This window comes from Triturus cristatus, chromosome 3_2, assembly GCF_964204655.1.
Source record: "Triturus cristatus chromosome 3_2, aTriCri1.1, whole genome shotgun sequence".
In the NCBI taxonomy this organism is placed as follows: Eukaryota; Metazoa; Chordata; class Amphibia; order Caudata; family Salamandridae; genus Triturus; species Triturus cristatus.
In genome coordinates, this window is record NC_140584.1 from 789384177 (window position 1) to 789403833 (window position 19657).

The window sequence follows — 19657 nt, forward strand, 5'->3', positions numbered from 1 at the left end:
TCCTTCCCGGCTCCTGGCTGGTGACCTAGACTCTGTCCCCTCTGCTTGCAGGTATCCTTCTTCTTGATTCCATCCTTGGAATCCACCGGACACTCTTCACTGACTGCCTGTCAGCATCTTTCTTCAGGCATCCATAGGAGTCGACGACGAAACCCGACGCAAGTTCACACCTATGCACCCGCAGCCCGTGGGCTAGGTAACTTGAGTACTCCGGTGCTCACAAGGGTATTGACTATCCTAGTGTCCTAAAACTCTTAATTTCTAAATACTACTATTTCTATCGACTTTAAGGCATTACGCGTGAGTGTTTCCACTCTGCACCTGAATCCCGTGGGCCTCCCACTTCCTAACAATTGGTAGTATAGTGTAGCCCCAGTGATTCCCTAGGCCTAGGCCTAACCTGTGTTCGTGACAGTGGTTCTTATACCACTTACTTAGTATATGGTTTGCGTGGCCCGTAGGGCCTAACTGTATTCATTACCTGTGTGACTTATGTATGCTTAAATAAGACTGTGTTGCACTTACCTCGAATCTCATAAAGAGTGCTGAGGGTATTTTGACTAGAATAAATACATTCTATTTTTATAATATATCCATTGTGGTGTCCTTTCATTTGGTATTCGAGGGATTGCAAATGGTATAACGGCTGGCTTCACATGCCATACAGAGTTTAGCCTAAGACTGCTCTTGTCCATGCTACCACTAGGATAGCTGGTCTATAAGGTTGACTTTACAACCAAATCACCATAAGGCTTGTTTGGACTGATACAAGGTGTACACTAGAACTAGTGACATCATATATCAGGCCAACTTCTCACACCCAAGATATGTTTCACAAATAAGATATGACCTGAGCCCTCCTGACAAAATGCAGCTGTGAGGAGGATGGAGGGAGCTCACGTCTCACTGTCAGACTAGCACATTGCTGCAGGAAGAACCGAGGCTTGCTACAGACCCAAAGGGTGGTCATGGTTTGAAAAATTCTGCTCCTGCAAGGAGCTAAAACTACAGAGTTCTTTGGCTGGTCCCACAAAGACATGCACAGGCATTTTAAGGTCTGCATTGTGCAGGTAGGCATTTATCATTAAGAAAAAGAAACATCCCCTGTGCTAAAGTTAACATTGGAGGAAGGCCACACATCCCCCCTCTAGGAGGCCTAGTTGGCCCTGGGGACCGCCACCTCCCAGGTCTGGCTCCAGCCTAGAATGGTCAAGAAAATTGAAAGATTCTTGCCGGCTGACTTACTGAAAACGGTGGTCATTGCCTTAGTTCTTTCACGTCTGGGCTATTGTAATAGTCTCTATAGCTGCCTCTCCAAAGGCTCACTTAAAAACCTGCAGACCATTCAAAATGCAGCGGTGTGGTTTCTCCTTAGAGTCCCCACACATCAGTCTACAAGGGTCTCTATCAGGCAATTGCACTGGCTTCCAGTCTGCCACCGCATTTCTTTTATGGCTCTCTGTCTAGCTTACAAAACAATCCACGAAAAAGCACCTGCCTCTTCAAAGGCAAATCTGGTGCGCTACTTCCTCAGTAGAAATCTTCGGTCTAGCTCAGCATACCTGTTGAGGGTTGCTCCCTTGAAACGTGTAACTTGGGGAGGTAGAAGCTTCTTTAGAATTACAGCTCTACTCTGGAACCGCTTGCCCCTGGAACTGAAATTAGCACCCACGCTCAGGGCATTTAGAAGGAACCTGAAAACTTGGTTCTTTAACCAGTGTTACGGTAGCCCATGGCCCGACTCCGCCCCGTACTACACACACTGGCTCAGCCAGCAGCTGAAAAATAAAACGATAATAAAATATTGTTTTATTTTTCAGCTGTTGGTTCTGGGCTAGTGAGGCACGCTCCTCCGCCATCGCTAAGGAGCCGCTGCTGATCAGTTATGATATCACTCAGAACATCTCAAATGACATCTCAAATGACATCACTGATGACATTACCCACGCCTCGTTTTGCCGCATATTGCTCTATAAATGACTATGGTATTGGAGGCTTGACAGTAAGTACAAAATAGCTCAGGAGAAAATCAGCCATCATTACTGCCTTCACAGACACAACTCCCTTAGGTGTAGAAAGCATGCATTATGGACAACATTGAGCAGATACCATACACTTTACAGCTAGCATAGTTCACAATAACAATCAACCTCAGATATATAGGAAGCCCTCATTGAGTATGGGTTTTAATCTGTATCCAGCTGTTCAGCGAAAGGCAAGTTCCTTAGAGAACATACCACAGAGTATTAAAAAGTATTTACTAAGAACAGTGTACGCTCTATGCAACAGTTGTCAAAAAGACACTATTTGCTACAAAAATTAAGATCTGAAGGTGCTAAACATCCTACTATTTATACTGTCTTGAAAAGTTTACAGATAGCCCATCTTTTCAACCAAAGGATTGCCCTCTGCTTTCAGATGCCTCTCTCAGATGATGGGTATGCCTAGTAGAGTATGGAGAGGGACTAGCCTCTCCTTTCAGACCCCTTTCTCAGATTACGTCTCTGCATAGCAGGGTGCAGATAGGGACCAGCCTTTCCTTTTAAACCCCTCTCTCAGTTGACGGCTGTGCATAGTAGAGTCTATGGAGGGACCCGCCTCTGGTGAGACCTCTCTCGGTAATGATGGGTGAGCATAATAGGGTTTGAGGAGGGACTGGGCTTTCCTTTCAGACTTCTCTCCCAGGGGACAGATGTGCAAGTTAGGATGTGGGGAGGGACTAGCCTCTCCTTTCAGATCACTCTCTAAGGTGACAGGTGTGCATAGAAGGGTGCAGTTAGGTGAGGAGCCTGTCAATTCAGACCTCTCTCTTGGATGACAGGTGTGCTTAGTAGTGTGTGAGGAGGACAAGCCTCTGCTTTCACGCCCCTCTCTCAGGTGTCGGGTGCACATAGTGGGGGCAGGGAGGGATTAAACTCTCTTTTCAAACCCCTCTCTCAGATGACAGTTGTGTGTAGTAGGTTTTGTAGAGGGACTGGCCTTTCTGCTGCAATCTCTCTCTGTAATGAAGGGTGTGTGTAGTAGGGGCTGGGGAGGGACTGGGCTCTCCTTTCAGCCATCTCTCTCAGATGACGGGAGTGTGTAATAGGGTGTGATGAGAGACTAGCCTCTCATTTCAGACCTCTGGACGGATCACCCCAAACCTTTTCAGGAAGGAGTTGAGGTGGATGAACTTTTTTGGGGGAAAGTTTTGTGATGATTTGTCATATGGGTCCAAAGTTTTTAGCCAACCCAAAAATGCAGCGTCTATGGAAAATCCATCCATCCATCCATCCATCCATCCATCCATCCATCCATCCATCCATCCATCCATCCATCCATCCATCTATCCATCCATTCATCCATCCATCCATCCACCCATCCATCCATCCATCCATCCCCTCTAAAAGAGGTTTTACAAACTTTGAGCAAAATATTCTCTTTATTGTAGATCTTATAAATTGTCTTCCATACAGTATTAGAAGCCTAAATAGCATATGGTTATTACATAATAATTCTACGCAGATCACACTGCGAATCCGAATTCATATCTGCAATATAGGCTAATGATTTGCTTTATGTTGGAGGTCGGGAAGGTAGCTGGTGACAGAGGTTTTCTCCTTCGGAAATCTGTCCATAGTTTTCACAGGCTAATTTTATGTATTTACATACAAGTTTTTAATAGTGCAAGCAGCAGGACCAAGGACTGTGCCTCTGTACCTGATGCAATCCATCAACCCAGGGAGCATAACAGTCTTAAAAACAAACCTATGCAAACAAACATTACATCCAGTTTAACATCATATAGAATACTTGCCAGGGATATTGCCTGTGTTGTCGCAGTTTATGCCCAACAGAAAGGTGTCACACTGGGAGAGGGCAAAGAAAGACAGCAACAGGGAGGTGTAACCCTTTCAGATATTTCTCCACCAGCATGTAGAAACCAGCATGTCATATTTAATGAATGGTTGCCGTGGCAACAGAACAATAGCACACGGCACACACCTGGGCAGGCATTCAGCTCTTTTCTCTTGTACTTAGCGGTCTGTCAAGGCCGTAATGCCAGCACCCAGTCAATGACAACAAAGGAGACCCCAAAACACGACCAGCGAAAGAGAGTGAGGAATGGCAGACATTAGGGGCCAAAGAAATGAAGGAATTAAGTTGAAACAAAAGACCAAGCAGTATTAACAGAGCATGTGCGTGGAGGCGTGACGACAGCATGTATCTGCTCATGAGGTACGAATTACATCCAGCTCTCTGTGTAACCGGGTGTAACTCCCATATCCCGATATGAAGGGGCTTGTGAAAGAGTGTAAAATACAGGGCTTGGCTCGCTAGGCACTGACACGTCACGTTTAAGTCTGGGGGAAGTTTATTAAGATGCACCTCACAATTCTTATCTCTCGCTCCAGCTGTATGCTACACATGCTGTATCTCGGGGCAACAGCGGGGGCGCCGCAGCTACTGCACACATCTTGTTTCTATCATGTTTGCAGTCAGGTTAGATTTTTCAATGGGGTTATTGTTGTAATACAAATGGCTTTTGTCTCAATAGCCAGGATCCCGCGGAATGCTTAATTTCTGTGATTTACGGGTTTTAAGCCAACAAGAAGTAAACACAATTCAAACACAAGTAACGAGCTTTGTGGACCTCTAAAGCCGCAGCAAGTACCTAGTGATATTTACAGTGATCCGGTTGATCCCTGCTCGCCCCCACATCACGGCGGCCAATCATGTTGCTATTAGTTCCACTCTGAACTCCCTTCTCAATGGCTCCCTGTGCCAATCCACTGTTCCCAGCGGTGGGAAAAGGGCCAAGCTTATCCCACTGCTGAAAAACCCTTTTGCTTCCGACTTCAACCCTTTAAGGTACGTGTTCCCCCTGCGCTCCACTCTGAGCCCAAAACTGTTTAATGTTTATATGACTCCCTAGTCCCCTGGCAGTCCTGCTGGAATCATTTGGTGTGCAAGTGGTGTTGTATCCTGAGGATACACAGATTCGTCTCACCTGGGATGATAACATTCCCAATATACACAAGAAATGTGTTGTATGTCTGTCAGTGGTTTTCCAATTGATGTGTGAGAGCAATCTTCAATGTAACACCACCCAAACTGAAATGTTACTTTTTGGCACCCCCCCTCCTTCGTGGGAAGGGGAAGTTTGGCCCAGCTCGGTTCCTTCCTTGTCTACCCCTGCCACAGTTGTACACATCCTGGGGGTATAGTTTGACAACAAGCTGTTCTTTAGGTCCCAATTGGATAGTGTGGTAGGAGTGTGCTTTGGTCTTCTCAGATCCTTAAAAAAGTTTTTATTTTTCTCCCCTCACATTGCCAGAAAGAGGTAATTCATGCTTCAGAGCCGAATATGCGATGTTACATTACATGCGCTACAACGCATGCGATTATAACGCGGTTGTTACAATGACCGCGTTGTTACAACGCAAGCCATTACATTTCAAGTTGTTTCTACGACTTGCTGATCGGGGCGCGCTGGACTTAGGAATGGTATCATTTACTATTCCAACTCCAGCGTATGCAACAGTAGGGAAGGTGTTGGAATAGTAAATTATACTATTCCTTTGTTTAGCCTGCCCCCTACAGCAAGTGGTAGAAACGACTTGCAATGTAATGGCTTGTGTTGTACAACACGGTCCTTGTAACTACCGCGTTTTAATCGCATGCATTGTAGGCATGCAATGTAACGCTGTTTCCATTCATAGCCTCACGCCTGGATTACGCCAATGCTCTATACTGGGGTCTACTAGCATTCCAAATTAAGAGACTCCAGTTGGTGGAGCCCAACTTCTTTTAGGGCTCGGTAAATTCAATCACATTTGTCTGCACCATAAGGAATTGCATTGGTTTACAATCTGTTAGCGAGTTCATATGAAGGTACTGGTGCTTGCCCATCGAGCCCCCTAACAGTCAGGTCCCCATTACCTAGCTAAAATAGTTGTACACTAACTACCAAGAAGAACTTTGCATTCCTATGATGCTTTGTTGTCAGTGATATCAAAAACCTACAGGAAGAAATAGGGCGGCTCCTCTTTTTCGCTCTGGTTGCCCCTAGATGGACTTCTCTTGCCCTTGATCTGAGGACCACCAAAGAGGAAGGTTCAGTCAAATGCAGCCTTGAAACATGGCTGCTCAAACTCGCTTTTTGAAAAACTAGCTATGACCAGTGGCTAACAGTTCCTCGTGCTGGGACACTCTTTTGAGCAGCTAACGCTATACAAAAACCCAATAACAGTGTGTTGGGAAGACAGAGGACAGCTCTCCGAGCTGGCTCCTTTAATGTAAAAAAAAAACAATTGTGCCTCATGCAATATAAATTGTGCCTCATGCAATATATAAATAACTTTGAGACATGCAATAACTACATGAGAGACAATAAAGATGCTGCAAGTTTGGGCTCAACTTATATTTAAACATTTTGAAGCGCAAAGCCAGATAAACAGAGTAAATGTCCCTTATTAGTGAACATATGGTTGCTGGACCACTTATCTTAATATTACAACCTTACACCAAGTCGGATGTCTGCTAGACGGCTGGCAGGGAGGGAGTACCTACTGGTGGTTCTGCCTCGTGGCTCTGCCCGGTCTTATTCTCGGTTGGAAATTAAACTTACGATCTACCCCAACCCCTCACCTAGATTCTCTTTTGGCATGGTGACTTACAAAGCCAGCTAACACAACAAACATTAGCTACTGCACACTGGAATGAGGTGATTTACTAGTGCTTCATTAAAAGTAATACAATTTAGAATTTGTAAGAAAAAAGACATCGAGCCCTCATCCACTCAGGTGGCATGCTTCATCATTTGGCCCAGTCCTCACTGCAGTCTGGATTTGTTGACCTTGGAGGGCTCCTAGTGAGAAGAGATCTTTGCTGAGGCCTGTGGAACATCCCTCGAGTACCTCGAGTACCTGAGAGTAAATGTTCGGGCTCTTATTTGATGGAATGTGTTGCTTGGGTACTCAAGGTCACAAAGTAATGACACTTTCAACACCAAAAGGATATACCTGCCACATAACAGACACATTATATTTTATTAGTGTCTCTCTCTTTCAAAAGTTCAAACAAGGCAACTTGTTAAGACCCTGAGTTTCCTTTCTGTCAACATGTTTTCCATCATTGAACTCTCCTGATCAGGGGTATTCTTCAGGACGGTGATTTCCTCTTACCTACACAATCAATGACTGCCTGTCGGTGCCCGTGCTACTTATCGCTCTGGCGTATAGGTAAGTAACTGCTTTGGCAGGAAACTGTTACTTACCAGATCGAGGGGCAAATCAGCAACAACCGACGATAATTATCGCTAAGCGCACTTAGCGCTAGGATAATTATCGCCGGCTAGCGTGGATTTTTATCGCTGCGATAGCATGCTATTAGCAACGCTTATCTCAAAAGCGATAAAAATCCTCACGCTAACTGCCTAACGTGAGATTATCGCTGGAAACCCAGCGATAATCTCACGCAATGTGGCGTTAGCTTGATGATGGGGACTCACAAACTTAGCCATGATATCCACCTTCCATAGGATATCATGGCTAAGTCAGTCCTGAAGCAGGCGTAAGGAAAGTAGCGATAATAGGGGTTATCGCTACTTTTCTTGCCGCTATGCTTCATAGCGTGGGGCTTGATGATAGGAGAAATTTTGCTTAGCGACATTTCTCCTGTCATGTCAGGTCAGGAACGCCCACTTTGCATCTCATTAGAGATGCAAAGCTGGGTGTTAGGAATCCCCACGCTAAAGCAAGGTTTCACGCGTTAGCGTGGCCTTGCTAATTAGGCGATAAAATTATCGCCGCTTTTCGGCCGAAAACGGCCGCAAAAGCGGCGATAATTCTATCGCCTCGCCTTGCTGATATGCCCCATTGTTATTTGGCACTATATTTGAAGCACAGCAAACACCCAGATCAGGGTACCATTACTGAAAAAAAACTGGAAATAACCAACTCTTAAGACACTTCCTAAATTTAAGCAAATTACATTCAGAACAGAAGTGCAATGATGGATTCTACCTATATGTTGGCAGTATCTCATGAACAAGGAGCCTTTATCAACTCATAGGTCAATTGCTCTCTAAAGGCTGGTGACACTCTGACCCTAATGATGCCACTTGGTCATACCCTAAAAAGCAAATCTTTATCTGATCCCTTCTGACATCTTTTGCACTTGTTGTAAAGCACTTTCAAAGGACGTATAAGAAACAGAACTAAGGGTCATTTTTGATGGAATTTGTGACCAGTACATAATTTCCTGATGTGACCTATGTACAAATAAGTCAGTTTGGAAAATTCAGATTTGGTGTGGGTCGTAATCTGACCTACCTCATTAATAATCATAAGGTAGGGTGCAAATTGCCAGTCTCTCAGATTGGAGGCTAATTGAAGGTGGATTGGGGCGCAATGTCGAGTGGACTGCTGAGGTAGGCAGACCACATGTCTATCATTGCCTTTCAATATATACAGATATATATATATATATATATATATATATATATATATATATATATATATATTTGTAAATGCAGCATGTTTTTCCCAAAGGAATCAGGACTGATGCTAAAAAAGAAAAGTTTACTTTTTTTTAATTGTTTGTTTGCAAGGCACTGCCTACTCCCCCAAAAACATTAGCACTTCTATTTTGGTCTAAACCATTGACTCGCTGCTTGGAAGGGACGCCTACAACATGCTCTTTTCAAATAGGGATTCTTTTTCTATTTACACACTTTTAGGAGTGTGAAAATGTTACGTACTCCTGAAATGCATTTAGTGCATTGCAAAAAGCATTGTTGTGGTTGCAAACTCTGAATTAGAGTGTTTTCGATTACAACCACAAAAAAGCTTTAAACATCTGGCCTAAAGATCTGTGCCCAATAAGGTAATTTATTCATCAATCTTATCTCACTAATCCTATTACTATTTTCCTGCATGTAACAATTTCTTTATCGGTCCTGTCCACAAATATACATGCATCAATCTGTCTTTTGTCCCTGTGAATTCATACATGCCATAACAACTCCATGACAATTTCATTAAGAAATCATTATTTTATACGACTATTCGATTTGATCTTCCTTTCACTTGACGTTATCATTTTTGGATTGGTTTTAGATCAGCATTAAGTCAAGAAGTTGACTTAGTAAGTTATACTTATTATCAAAATAATATTTCCTTTTCTTTCATTGCTTGTCACAATTTTGATTTTAGTTGCACATGATGTTGGTCTCTGAAGTCAGATATTTAGATATAACATTCAAACTTGGAGACTTTTTTATCATCACTTGACCATTGTTTGCATTTTTATCTTTCTTTTCTGTGTCATACCTAGACGACATACTGCTTGGATGGATTCCGACATATGTACTTACCTATTACAGCCTTGCAAAACTTCTGCAAAGTAATGAAACAGTTCTTTTACAACTTGTTCAGACATAAAACCCCATTTGAATCAAAGCACAGTTACAAGAACTTACAACACAAGAAATTTGGAGTTTGTACGACTGCGTAAACAATCCCATGTGACCATGTGAATTTGAACCGCTTGGATTTATAGACACTACTATTTATTGAATACAATCAGGATATCATAAGGATACCAAAAACATTTTACATCAAATGAGATGCAACATAGGCTTTGTAAGCCAGATGGCGCTTTATACAAACCCTGTTTGTTAAATATATCACAAGTGCATATGTTTTATGTTGGTTTTCTGCAAATGGCTATTTCTAGGTTCATATACTTCAAGGAATGCTACCACACTCTTTAACCATTATTAACAGCACTCCATTCATAGCACCATGCATGACAGATAAAAGGGAATTTCCCATTCCCTTATCCATTAACCAAACCTAAGGGGGGGAGACAAAAAAATCTCTTATTAGCCGTGTCACGAGGAACAAACTGGCTCATTACCTCATGTTCCTTCTGTAGGGTAGCATGTAACAGAGTGGGCATTTCTCCACCTGACTCCAAAACATCTCACAACTTAGGAAAAATGTATCTAAATTTGCCAAGCTGCCAAACCGGTGGAAATAAGGAGCCCTGGACATGGGGCATGAGGAATCATGAAATGCTGGTTATGTGTCTGTGTGTGTGTGTGGCATGTGTGAGTGAAAAAAGGTGTGCATGATATAGGTTAAGTGTAGGGGTGGAATGTCAAGGGCATGGAATCAAATCATTTAGAAGACGGTGTTGGGGATGAGTAATAGAATACTGCCCATTTCTCTTTGGACTATCTTCTTTTTGTTTGAATAAAAGAACTGTTTTGTAGCATAGCACATCGTGTTCCTGAATATCTTTCACTGGTGATGAGCAGGAGCAGAAAAAAGTCTTTCGCTTTTGACAGGGTCTACAGGACCAGGAGCAAACATAGTGGCTGACCTAATTCAAGAGGACAACTTTGGAGCCATCCTAATACTTGTAAGGTCGGTTACTAGTTGTGGGTTGAAAGGTGATGCTTGTGTGAGATCAGTACCTGATGCACTGAGCCCTATGCTCCACCTGTGGTGGATCAGTGCATTGGTTATGCTTCTATGCCATGTGCACTGTGCATCTACATAAAGTGTCAAGTACATTTACCACAATGCATCTGGGCTAAGTGTGTGCTGGTATACCAGGCAGTGTGCTTCCTCCTCCTTTTGCAATTGGCTCCTTGATGAGTTATTGGGCTTTTGGGTTATTGCAATTGAGCTCTGGGAGTGGTTCTAAACCTGAGAAGACTGTGAGCAGCATTGCCAGCACCCACCCATTTCACTTCTTACTCTCTACTAAAGAAGGAAAACAATCCTAAAACATGTCTAGAGCTATGCAGCACTTCCTGCACCAACAACAGTGAATACTAAAGATGTTCAACTGGAGTGAGTGTTATCATGCTCTGAATTTGCCACAATGTACCTGGGCTAAATGTGTGCTGGTATGCCCGGCAGTGTGCTTCCTCCTCCTTTTGTGATGATTGGGTCCTTGCTACGGTATTGCGATGACGATCTTTGTCATGCATCAGTGATCTGGGAGAGGTAAGACTGTGTGCAGAATTGCCCGTACCTGCAAATTTCACTTGTTACACTCTACTGAAGTAGGACAACAATCCGAAACATGCATCTAGAGATAAACAGCACTGGCTGCACCAACAATGGTGCATACTAAAGACTTTCAACTGAACTGAGAGTAATCATGCACTGCTTTTACCACAATGCATCTTGGCTAATACTGTACTGGTTTGCCAGGCAGGGTGCTCCCTTCTCTTTTTGTCATTAGCGTGTCTTCACAGGGCAGTCATCTTGCTTCAGGGCATTTGCATGCTATTGGTTGCTTAGCAATACATCTGTCAGTTGCAGTGGTGGCTGTTGCGGAACAGAAGTGGCGAGGCAATGCATGAAAATAAAAAAATCAAGATTACTTACTTTCCAGCTGCCGCCTCCGTCCTCTTCTTTTCCTGTCGACTCCCTGTAGCACGCAGACTCCCAGACTCCCCTAAGGCAATCATGACGCTGCTTTCATGCTGGTAATAACATTACCAGCATGACAGCAGCGTCATGATTGGTCTGAGTGGCCTGGTTTGCCACTCAGACAGTGCCTGTGAGCCTGGGACTAGTCTCTACCCAGTTGGAGAAATGTTAAGTGCCCACCACTCTTCCCCCCTGCTCCATCACAATAGCTTAGCCCACCCCCGCCCCACCCTACAATTCCTCAGTGTTGAAAAATAAAATGAAAATAACATTGTTTTATTATCATTTTATTTTTCCAGTTTGCACTGTTGAGAGCAGCAGGGTGACGTTCCTCCGCCTTAACAGAGGAGATACCGCTGCTGGCCAGCTGCAGTACTGGAACAGGAGCTGCACCTGTGAAGAGGCTCAGGTGATATCGTTATGGAACCACTTACATTAGCAGAATACAGTGCTTCAGGAACTTAATTCAATAAGAAAAAGAGTGAAACATTTTAAAGTTACCATTTTATCCTTGAAGTATGTTTTATTATTTACTGTGATTCACCAATTTCTCAAGCAGCGCAGTGCAACAGCTGCAAATTATGTTCTGCGTGAGAAGGAGAGAGCAGGAGAACTACAAATTTATGGAACTATGGCATGCTAATCATCACTCTCCCAGGCACAGGCGCTGAAATTAGCTGCTGTGCGCCACGGAGATACCTTTGTGCTATAGTGCAAGAGTGTCTCCATGAGGAAAGTATAGGTTTTGTACTAGAAGGATAACCTTCCAGTACAAATGACTGTTCTAAGACCAATTTTAAAAATGTTCCCACTTTGTATGTGTGGTGTACAGTGCAGCCCACATGCAAAGTCAGAAAATAAAGGAGAAAAAAGGATTTTATTCTTCATAGCGCCTGGTTGAAGGGTGCACTATTTTATGACGCTAAACTCTGTCTACTTTATTTAGTAAATTGGGTTTAGCATCAGAAACCTTGGATGGTTGTATGGGAATGCCCAAGCACTACCCATGATAGAACCCCCTTGGCGCTAAATAATGCAATGCAGCGCTATGCTCTGCTTCACGTTATGTTTGTGTAAGAAAATCGGATAAAAAGATTTTGCACAGATTTACGTCACTTTTGTGATGTCATCATGGCATAAAATCTTAGCAGAACTGCTGATAAATATATTATTTTGGTTCCTGCATTATTCTGATTATCACATCATGTTAAACTGTTGGTATTTATAATTTCCATCCAATTGGTCATTAATCCAGCATCAGCAGAACACAGAGACCACTTTTATTAGTTCAGTTTGTTGTTTAAAACAGAACACTCTTCAACATAATCTATCATCTGTTGAGATCAGGAGTATCAATGCACTACTGTGACTATATTATTTATTTTACTTTGGCATTTAAAATAATCTAACAACATGTCTAGTCCACTTCCGCCTTCACCTTTTTTTGCCATTAGTAGGCAAACGCCCTGTGGAATTAAACGTATGGGGGCTTATTTGCAAGCCCCTTGCGCCGTTGGTGCGTCATTTTTAAAATGGGAAAAAGTGACGCACCAGTGGCGCAAGGTGCTTGTAAATAAGCCCCATGGTTTGAAGTCTTCTTGGTTTAAATGGCGGTTTTAGAAGATCAATGGTCAGCCAAAAGAAAACTGCCTCTTCTGAAACATTGGGTAGCGTGAGAAAGATTAAAATAATTTAAATTATCGCCTGATTTGGAGGGTGAAACCAACAGGAATTTAAATAGTTTTGACTATGTTAGAAAACAAATGGGGTTAAGAGATGGCAAGAAAATAACCACAGTAATTGAATGGTTTAAATTTTTCTTCTGAAAACAAAAGACTGGGGAGAAATTAGAAGAATATGTAGCAGTATGAAGATCGCTCAATACTAGCTGCGATTTTGAGAATATCTTTTTGGGACAGGTTTTAAGAGATCAAATTTTAATCTAAACTAAAAGTAAAAAGGCGCGGTAAAGACTATGGGTAGGAAGTAATTTAACTTGAATTGCTACAATTGACACAGAGACAGGCATGGAACAACTGGAACAGCTTGTGGAGGACATTAGAGGTCAGGCAAGTGCGGCGGTCAATGTAATTAATAAGATAGCTGGTAGCATCAAGGTTTCAGAGAACGTAAATATTAATTTTAATTTTAGTGAAAAGGCAACTAAATCCTAAGCATCCTCGAATAATTGGGTGAGTTAAGGAAAAGTTATAAAATGCAGAACACCTATATCCCTGAGATGGAGACGAGACAGTCGGGTGTGCCTATTAACACAGTCTCTCATAATCTGAAGTGATATCTGATGCTCCTCAGCATCAGGTACCACTTCTAATGCTACAATATTCTGGTGCCACAGGTAATTCTATTATTTTGTCTAAACACCTGAGTTGATGCATAATTAGAAAAGAGAAACCAGAAAAGGTTTGGGCTGTTGATGGGACAGAGTTATTTGATGGTCACAATCAAAAATAGGGATTGTTCGCTTTAGATACCACACATACTAAATCAGGTACAACAGGCTAAAATGTTAAAAAATTTAGATCTGTGGGGAGCTTACTATCTTGTCAACGTACAAGAGGGTGATGAGTGGCAAACAGCTTTCTGCACCAAGTTTGGAATGTACAACTATTGCATCATGCCTTTCAGACTCCACAGCATTCCAGTTTTTTTTAATAATGAGGTCATGAGAGAATGTCTAGATTCTTGTGCCATAGTATAAAAGTATGACATATTGATGTATTCTCAAACAGAAGAAGAACATGATCAGAAGCTCAGGGAGCACCGTGTGTACACTAAACTAGAAAAGTGATCTATTAATGTTACTTCTATAGAATTTTGAGGGGTTATCCTGTTCCTACTAGTTTGAAGATGGATGCAAAAAAAAAGTGGAATCAGTTTAAAGTGGTCAATGACCAAAGGTGTTAAAGATATGCAAAGCTTTTTGGGAATTGCAAACTTCTACCAAATATTTAGCCCGAATTGTTCAGATCTTTACACGTATAACTCGATTGTTAAATAAAGATGTGAAATTTGAGTGACTATTCTAAGCAGATACGGCCTTTAATGATCTAAAAGAAACTTTTGGGGTTTTACAACATCCTAATCCAGACTTACCAAACATTATTGAAGCTGATGCTTCCTCTTAGACCTTGAAGGGAGGGTTATGTCCCAAAGGAATCCAGAGTTTGCACAACTTCATCCCATGGCTTTCTTTTCAAAGAGATTTCTTATGGTAGAGATAACTGAACGTGAATTGTTTGTAATCAAGAGTGCTTTCCGAGAACTGAGACATTACCTATTAGGAGCTAAAGATACTGTGGCTATCTATTCTGATAGTAAAAATGTAGAGTTTCTAAGGTCTGCACATGCTCTATCATATAGACAACTGGGTTGAATGACCTTCTTTGGAGAATATGATTTTGACATTGCATATAAACCTGGAAATAAGAACGCAGATGCTTTATCAAACTTGGGGAACTTGATATTGAAGTGCAACAGTGGCCTTCCCAAACAAATATTACCCGAAAGGTCTGTTATTAGAATGATAGATTTGCAAGTCTTATTGCAGGAAGTTCAGGATGATAAAATAAAATCCTCAGGAATGGGTAAAAGGGGGCCTGAATATACCATTGAAAACAAATTGTTAACAAGAGGCAAGACAGTGTGTACCTACCTACTAACAAACTTCAGAAAAAGCTCGGAACGTAAGATTTCAGACAATTTAAAATGCTGGTTTTGGTGGGAAAATAGATTGATAGATGTGCACCACTTTCTTCTTGAGTGTGCAATTTGTACCCAAAATAAATGTTCTGATGCCCATCTAGCTAGTTTGCTTTGCCCTATGCCAATTCCCCCTAAATTGTAGCATACTAACACCATATATTTCATTACTGATTTACTTCATTATGGTAGTAGTAGGTCTTTTAACAAAAGTTTGTCTTTTTGTTCCAACTTCTAAAGAACTAGCAGATTTCTTCCTAAGTAATGTGGTTTACTTACATGGTCTTCCATCTGTAATCATTTCGAATTGGGGGCCACAGTTTGTTTCCAAATCATGGAGAAATTTGTGTACTATCCTGGACATTGATGCTCTTCTCTCATCCACCTTTGATCCACCAACAGATGGTCAAACGGAGACAGTGAATCAGATACTTGAACAATTCTTATGTTGTTTACTTTCCACTGTGACTGCTGATTATGTAGAATTATTAAGTATAGCAATATTTTTATCTAAAAATTCAGTACACACGTCCACTAGAAAGTCACAATTTTTCTGCCTGAAGGGGGTTCATCTTAAAATAATACCATTTGATTGTGAAAAGACTGACTATTGAGTCCTTTCATTTCAAGAGCATCATATTAATAAAATGAAAATTTGGCATAATGTTCAACTCCAGTTAGAAACACATACCGGCTCCTCTAAGGCAAGGTCCTATCATGGGGTTCGCAATATTCCCTATGGAGCAGCATGCTTCTGATTTTGTGGAAAAGTATATTGTCTGGGTTGGGCACTGTGCAAACACAGTCATATACACTTGTGCCCCCTAAACACCAGCATTAAAACCCTATGGATTCTGTCATAGCACACACATATAATCTGCATTTTCCCATGTTCAGATCTCAGCACAAAACAGCTAAGTTACCTCCTACAGAATGATGAAAAATATGTGATGGTCCTCGAAATAAGAACCAGTGCACACCGCCGGCAACCACTTGCACCAATTACACACTCATGTTAGTCAGTCAGTCAGTCAAAGTACTTTATTTCGATAAATAAATATCATAAAAAGGCATAGAAACAGTACAATAAATATTACAAGCAATCAACAATTCATACTTTCTAAAATGTTTAAAAAGAGGTCAGTTAAATAAAACATCCTAAAAACATCATTTAGCACATTAAGTTTATATTCACTCAGATTCACAGATGGGGCATTTCATATAAAAAGTTAAGTATTCAACCATTCATAACATTGTAATATTCGGAATAATAGAAAGCTTCCTTTTCTTAACCCTAACAGCACCCACTAAAAAACTAGCGACATGGAACATGATCCTAGGGGTCTGCAGTAACTGTAAATACAAGAGGGCAGGTTTAACCTGTATAAATCCAGCCTCCTTTAAGATTGGGATCAAGTATTTCTTTCTTAATGCCGCGTAATGGTCACAGAACATCAAAAAATGCATTGTGTTCTGGGTCGAAAAATTGTCACAATTACACGGCATTTCTTTTTCGGGAATACACCAAGTTGGAAAATGGCCAAGGGTTAAATGAATCAGATTGAACCGAAAACATGTAAGGAGAAACCGGTGAAATGGTTGATTTACAATAGATAAGTATAATTCAGGGCCAACATGAGTACTCAAAATGATACTAGCCCTCACCGATGGTTTCTCATATTCTACTTGTTCTCTTTCTAGACATAACAAATCTCTCATCATGCCTTTAATCAGGCCAATATCTTTGACAGTTATCAATTCCGGGGAATAGAAAAGGTCTGGTCTCCCTATTTTAACAAGGCAATTTTTGATGTAGACTATCCAAGCTATTTTATTTACTTTATCCAGCTGCAGGCAGTCTTTTAAAATGATATGGTTGAGGGGAATTTCTTGATTCAACCAAGTCTTTAGCCAGGCTAAAACGGGGGCCATTCTAATCAAATCTGAAATGTAACCCACACCAAGTTCAGTATGAACAATATGTGTGGAAGTAGACTGAGGGAGAGAAAGGACAGATCTTAAAAATGTGTTCTCCGTGACCTGTATCCTTTCCATAGAGCAATTACCCCATATCCCACTTCCATATGTGGCAACAGCAAGACATTTTGCTTTATAAATTTTTAACAAAGTTACAGTAGGCCTTGCTCCTAGTTTATTCATAAAACCCTGAAGAGCAGAGGATGATTTAACAAGGGCACCGTTTCTATTTTTTTATCTGGGGACACCAGGAACCTTTCTCGTCAAAAGTGATCCCCAGATATGGAAACGTTGCTACTCTACACAATTCTTGCTTCCCACAAATGAAAGTTTTGGAGAGTTTATTTTTGTTACACTTACCCATAATCATTACCTGAGACTTTTTAACATTGATCTTTAAGTCCAAGGAAGTCATAAAGACCTCAAAAGCGTCCAGTAATCGTTGGAGGCCAACACCAGTACGGGAAAGCAAGACAGCATCGTCCGCGTATAGGAGAACTGGGATACCAAGTTCTCCTATACGTGGAATGTCATGGGTGGCATCTTTTAGTGTGTGTTCCAAGGCATTTATGTAAATAGTAAAAAGGAGGGGTGCCAAAATGCACCCCTGCCTAACTCCCTTTTCTGAATTAAAGTGGCTTGTGCATCGCCCCGCAGTGGTAACTCTAACTGAAGCAGTTAGATCGGTATGTAGATCTGCTAAGAGATTAACAAGAGCCTTGTCCAGTCCCAAGTCAAGCAGAATTTTCCATAATTTGGAACGGTTTAAGGTCAAAGGCTGACGAGAGGTCCATGAACCCCAGGTACATGGACCCCTCCCTAGCCTTCGTGTATTTTTCTATTAATAAATGCAAATTCAAGCCTTGATCTATAGTGCTCCTTTTCGGTCTAAAACCATACTGAACGTCTGCTAGGACCCCTTTCTCTGTAAGCCAATCATTCAGTTTTGTTAAAATAACCCAGCCCAATATTTTCACTGATGAATCGATCAGTGAGATGGGTCTATAACAGGATGGGTCTTGCCTATTCCCCTTTTTAAAGACTGGTATAATTATAGATTTCTTCCAAGAAGGCGGGATTTTATCAGATGAAAGAGTATTAAAAACCTTACATAGTATTTTAGACCAAAATTTTGGGGAACTTTTAAAAACGTCCCCAGGTACCCCATCTGGGCCCGGGGCTTTATTATTCAAGGTCAGGTCTATAGCCCTTTCTACGTCTGCTACTGCAAAAATAACAACATCCTCGGCAGTGCAGATTTCCCCGACTTCGACTTCTAAGATGCCAGCAGGAGGTCCAATATTACATGTTTCAGAGTATATCTGACTAAAGTGTTAAATCCAGCCCTCATCTGGGATGTTTGCCTCTAAGGGAGTATTAGTGTCATCAGAAAGGAAGGGCTGATTTATTATTTTCCAGAATAAACCACTATTTTTTAGGGTTTCTGGATCTAAAAGTTGAGCCAAAGCGTTATCTTTCAGGACCCTCTTTCTTTCTAAAATAGTTTTTTGTACACATTCCTAGCATTTGCTATGTCTGCTCGATCTTTAGGAATTGTTTTTAATGCTTTTAGTAGTACTCCATGCGCTTTAGAGCATTTCTTATCAAACCATCTATTGCCCACTAGCGCCTTCTGGCTAGATTTATCCTGGAGACTACGATTAATTTTTATGCAGATATGATCAAATGCTGATATAACCTCCTTGGGATCTGGACTTTCCGCTAAACATATAGAGACTTCAACCTCCACTTTGGATAAGACCTCTTGAAGAAAGATTTCAGGGACTATTTTTGTCCACTTCAGCCTACGATTCTGGTCTTTGACTTTAAGGTTCAAGCCCCCGCTAACTTTTACTGATTTGAGAGAAATTAGTTCAGTATTCTTTAAAACAAGTAGGACAGGATTATGATCACTAAAAACTGACACCTCAGTATAATAATTTAACACGTTATTTAACAAAAAAGAAGACAAGAAAATATAATCTATAATGGTACCCTTATCTTTGCCCTTAAACGTAGGGGACCTATGATTTCCATCTCCACAACCAGACTCATATAAGTTCCATTTTGCAAGAAAAAGCTCAAGATAATCACCCTGCCTAGTGTGTTCTGGGTGAGCAGTTGAGGAAAGGGGAGGGCCTTCATCATCCCTCCTATTGCATGGTAGGGTACATGGGTGTATATTAAAGTCCCCTAATACAATTAATTCAAAGGTGTTTACATTTATACTATAGACTGACAGAAATGTATCCAAGTCATCCAAATTTTGACTGGTGCATTCATTAGCATGAGAGTTATAAAAATTGACAAAAAGAATCTTGGCCTTATCCTGGGTAGAAAGCCCAACAATTAGACAATTTTCGGATCCCGAGGGGCACTGAGTTAGAGTACCCTTAATATCCAGTTTGAAAAGGCTTAACAGGCCCCCCTTAGATCTTCCTGCCAAACTACTAGTGGCTGGATTACAAAAATGACAATAGCCATCCAAGGAAAAACTGTTCATTTGATCCCAAGTCTCTTGCAAA

At 41.4% G+C, this 19657-nt stretch overlaps 1 protein-coding gene across 5 annotated transcripts in view; it reads left to right on the forward strand.

The window, feature by feature from the left end:
* The window catches only part of CPO (carboxypeptidase O), a 523455-nt gene that overhangs the window by 214674 nt on the left and 289124 nt on the right, over positions 1 to 19657 (forward strand). The window contains exon 2 of one of the 5 annotated variants that reach the window (XM_085648890.1): positions 11735 to 11844. The exons of 2 other annotated variants lie outside the window; for them this stretch is intronic. Coding sequence is in view for 1 of the 3 variants with exons in the window: in XM_085648888.1 (XP_085505014.1) it covers positions 4202 to 4218 (17 nt within the window). In the remaining 2 variants the exon portion in view is untranslated. Of the gene's footprint in view, positions 1 to 4129; positions 4219 to 11732; positions 11845 to 19657 lie in introns of those variants that run through there. 2 more of the 5 variants (XM_085648888.1, XM_085648889.1) reach the window with 2 other exon arrangements.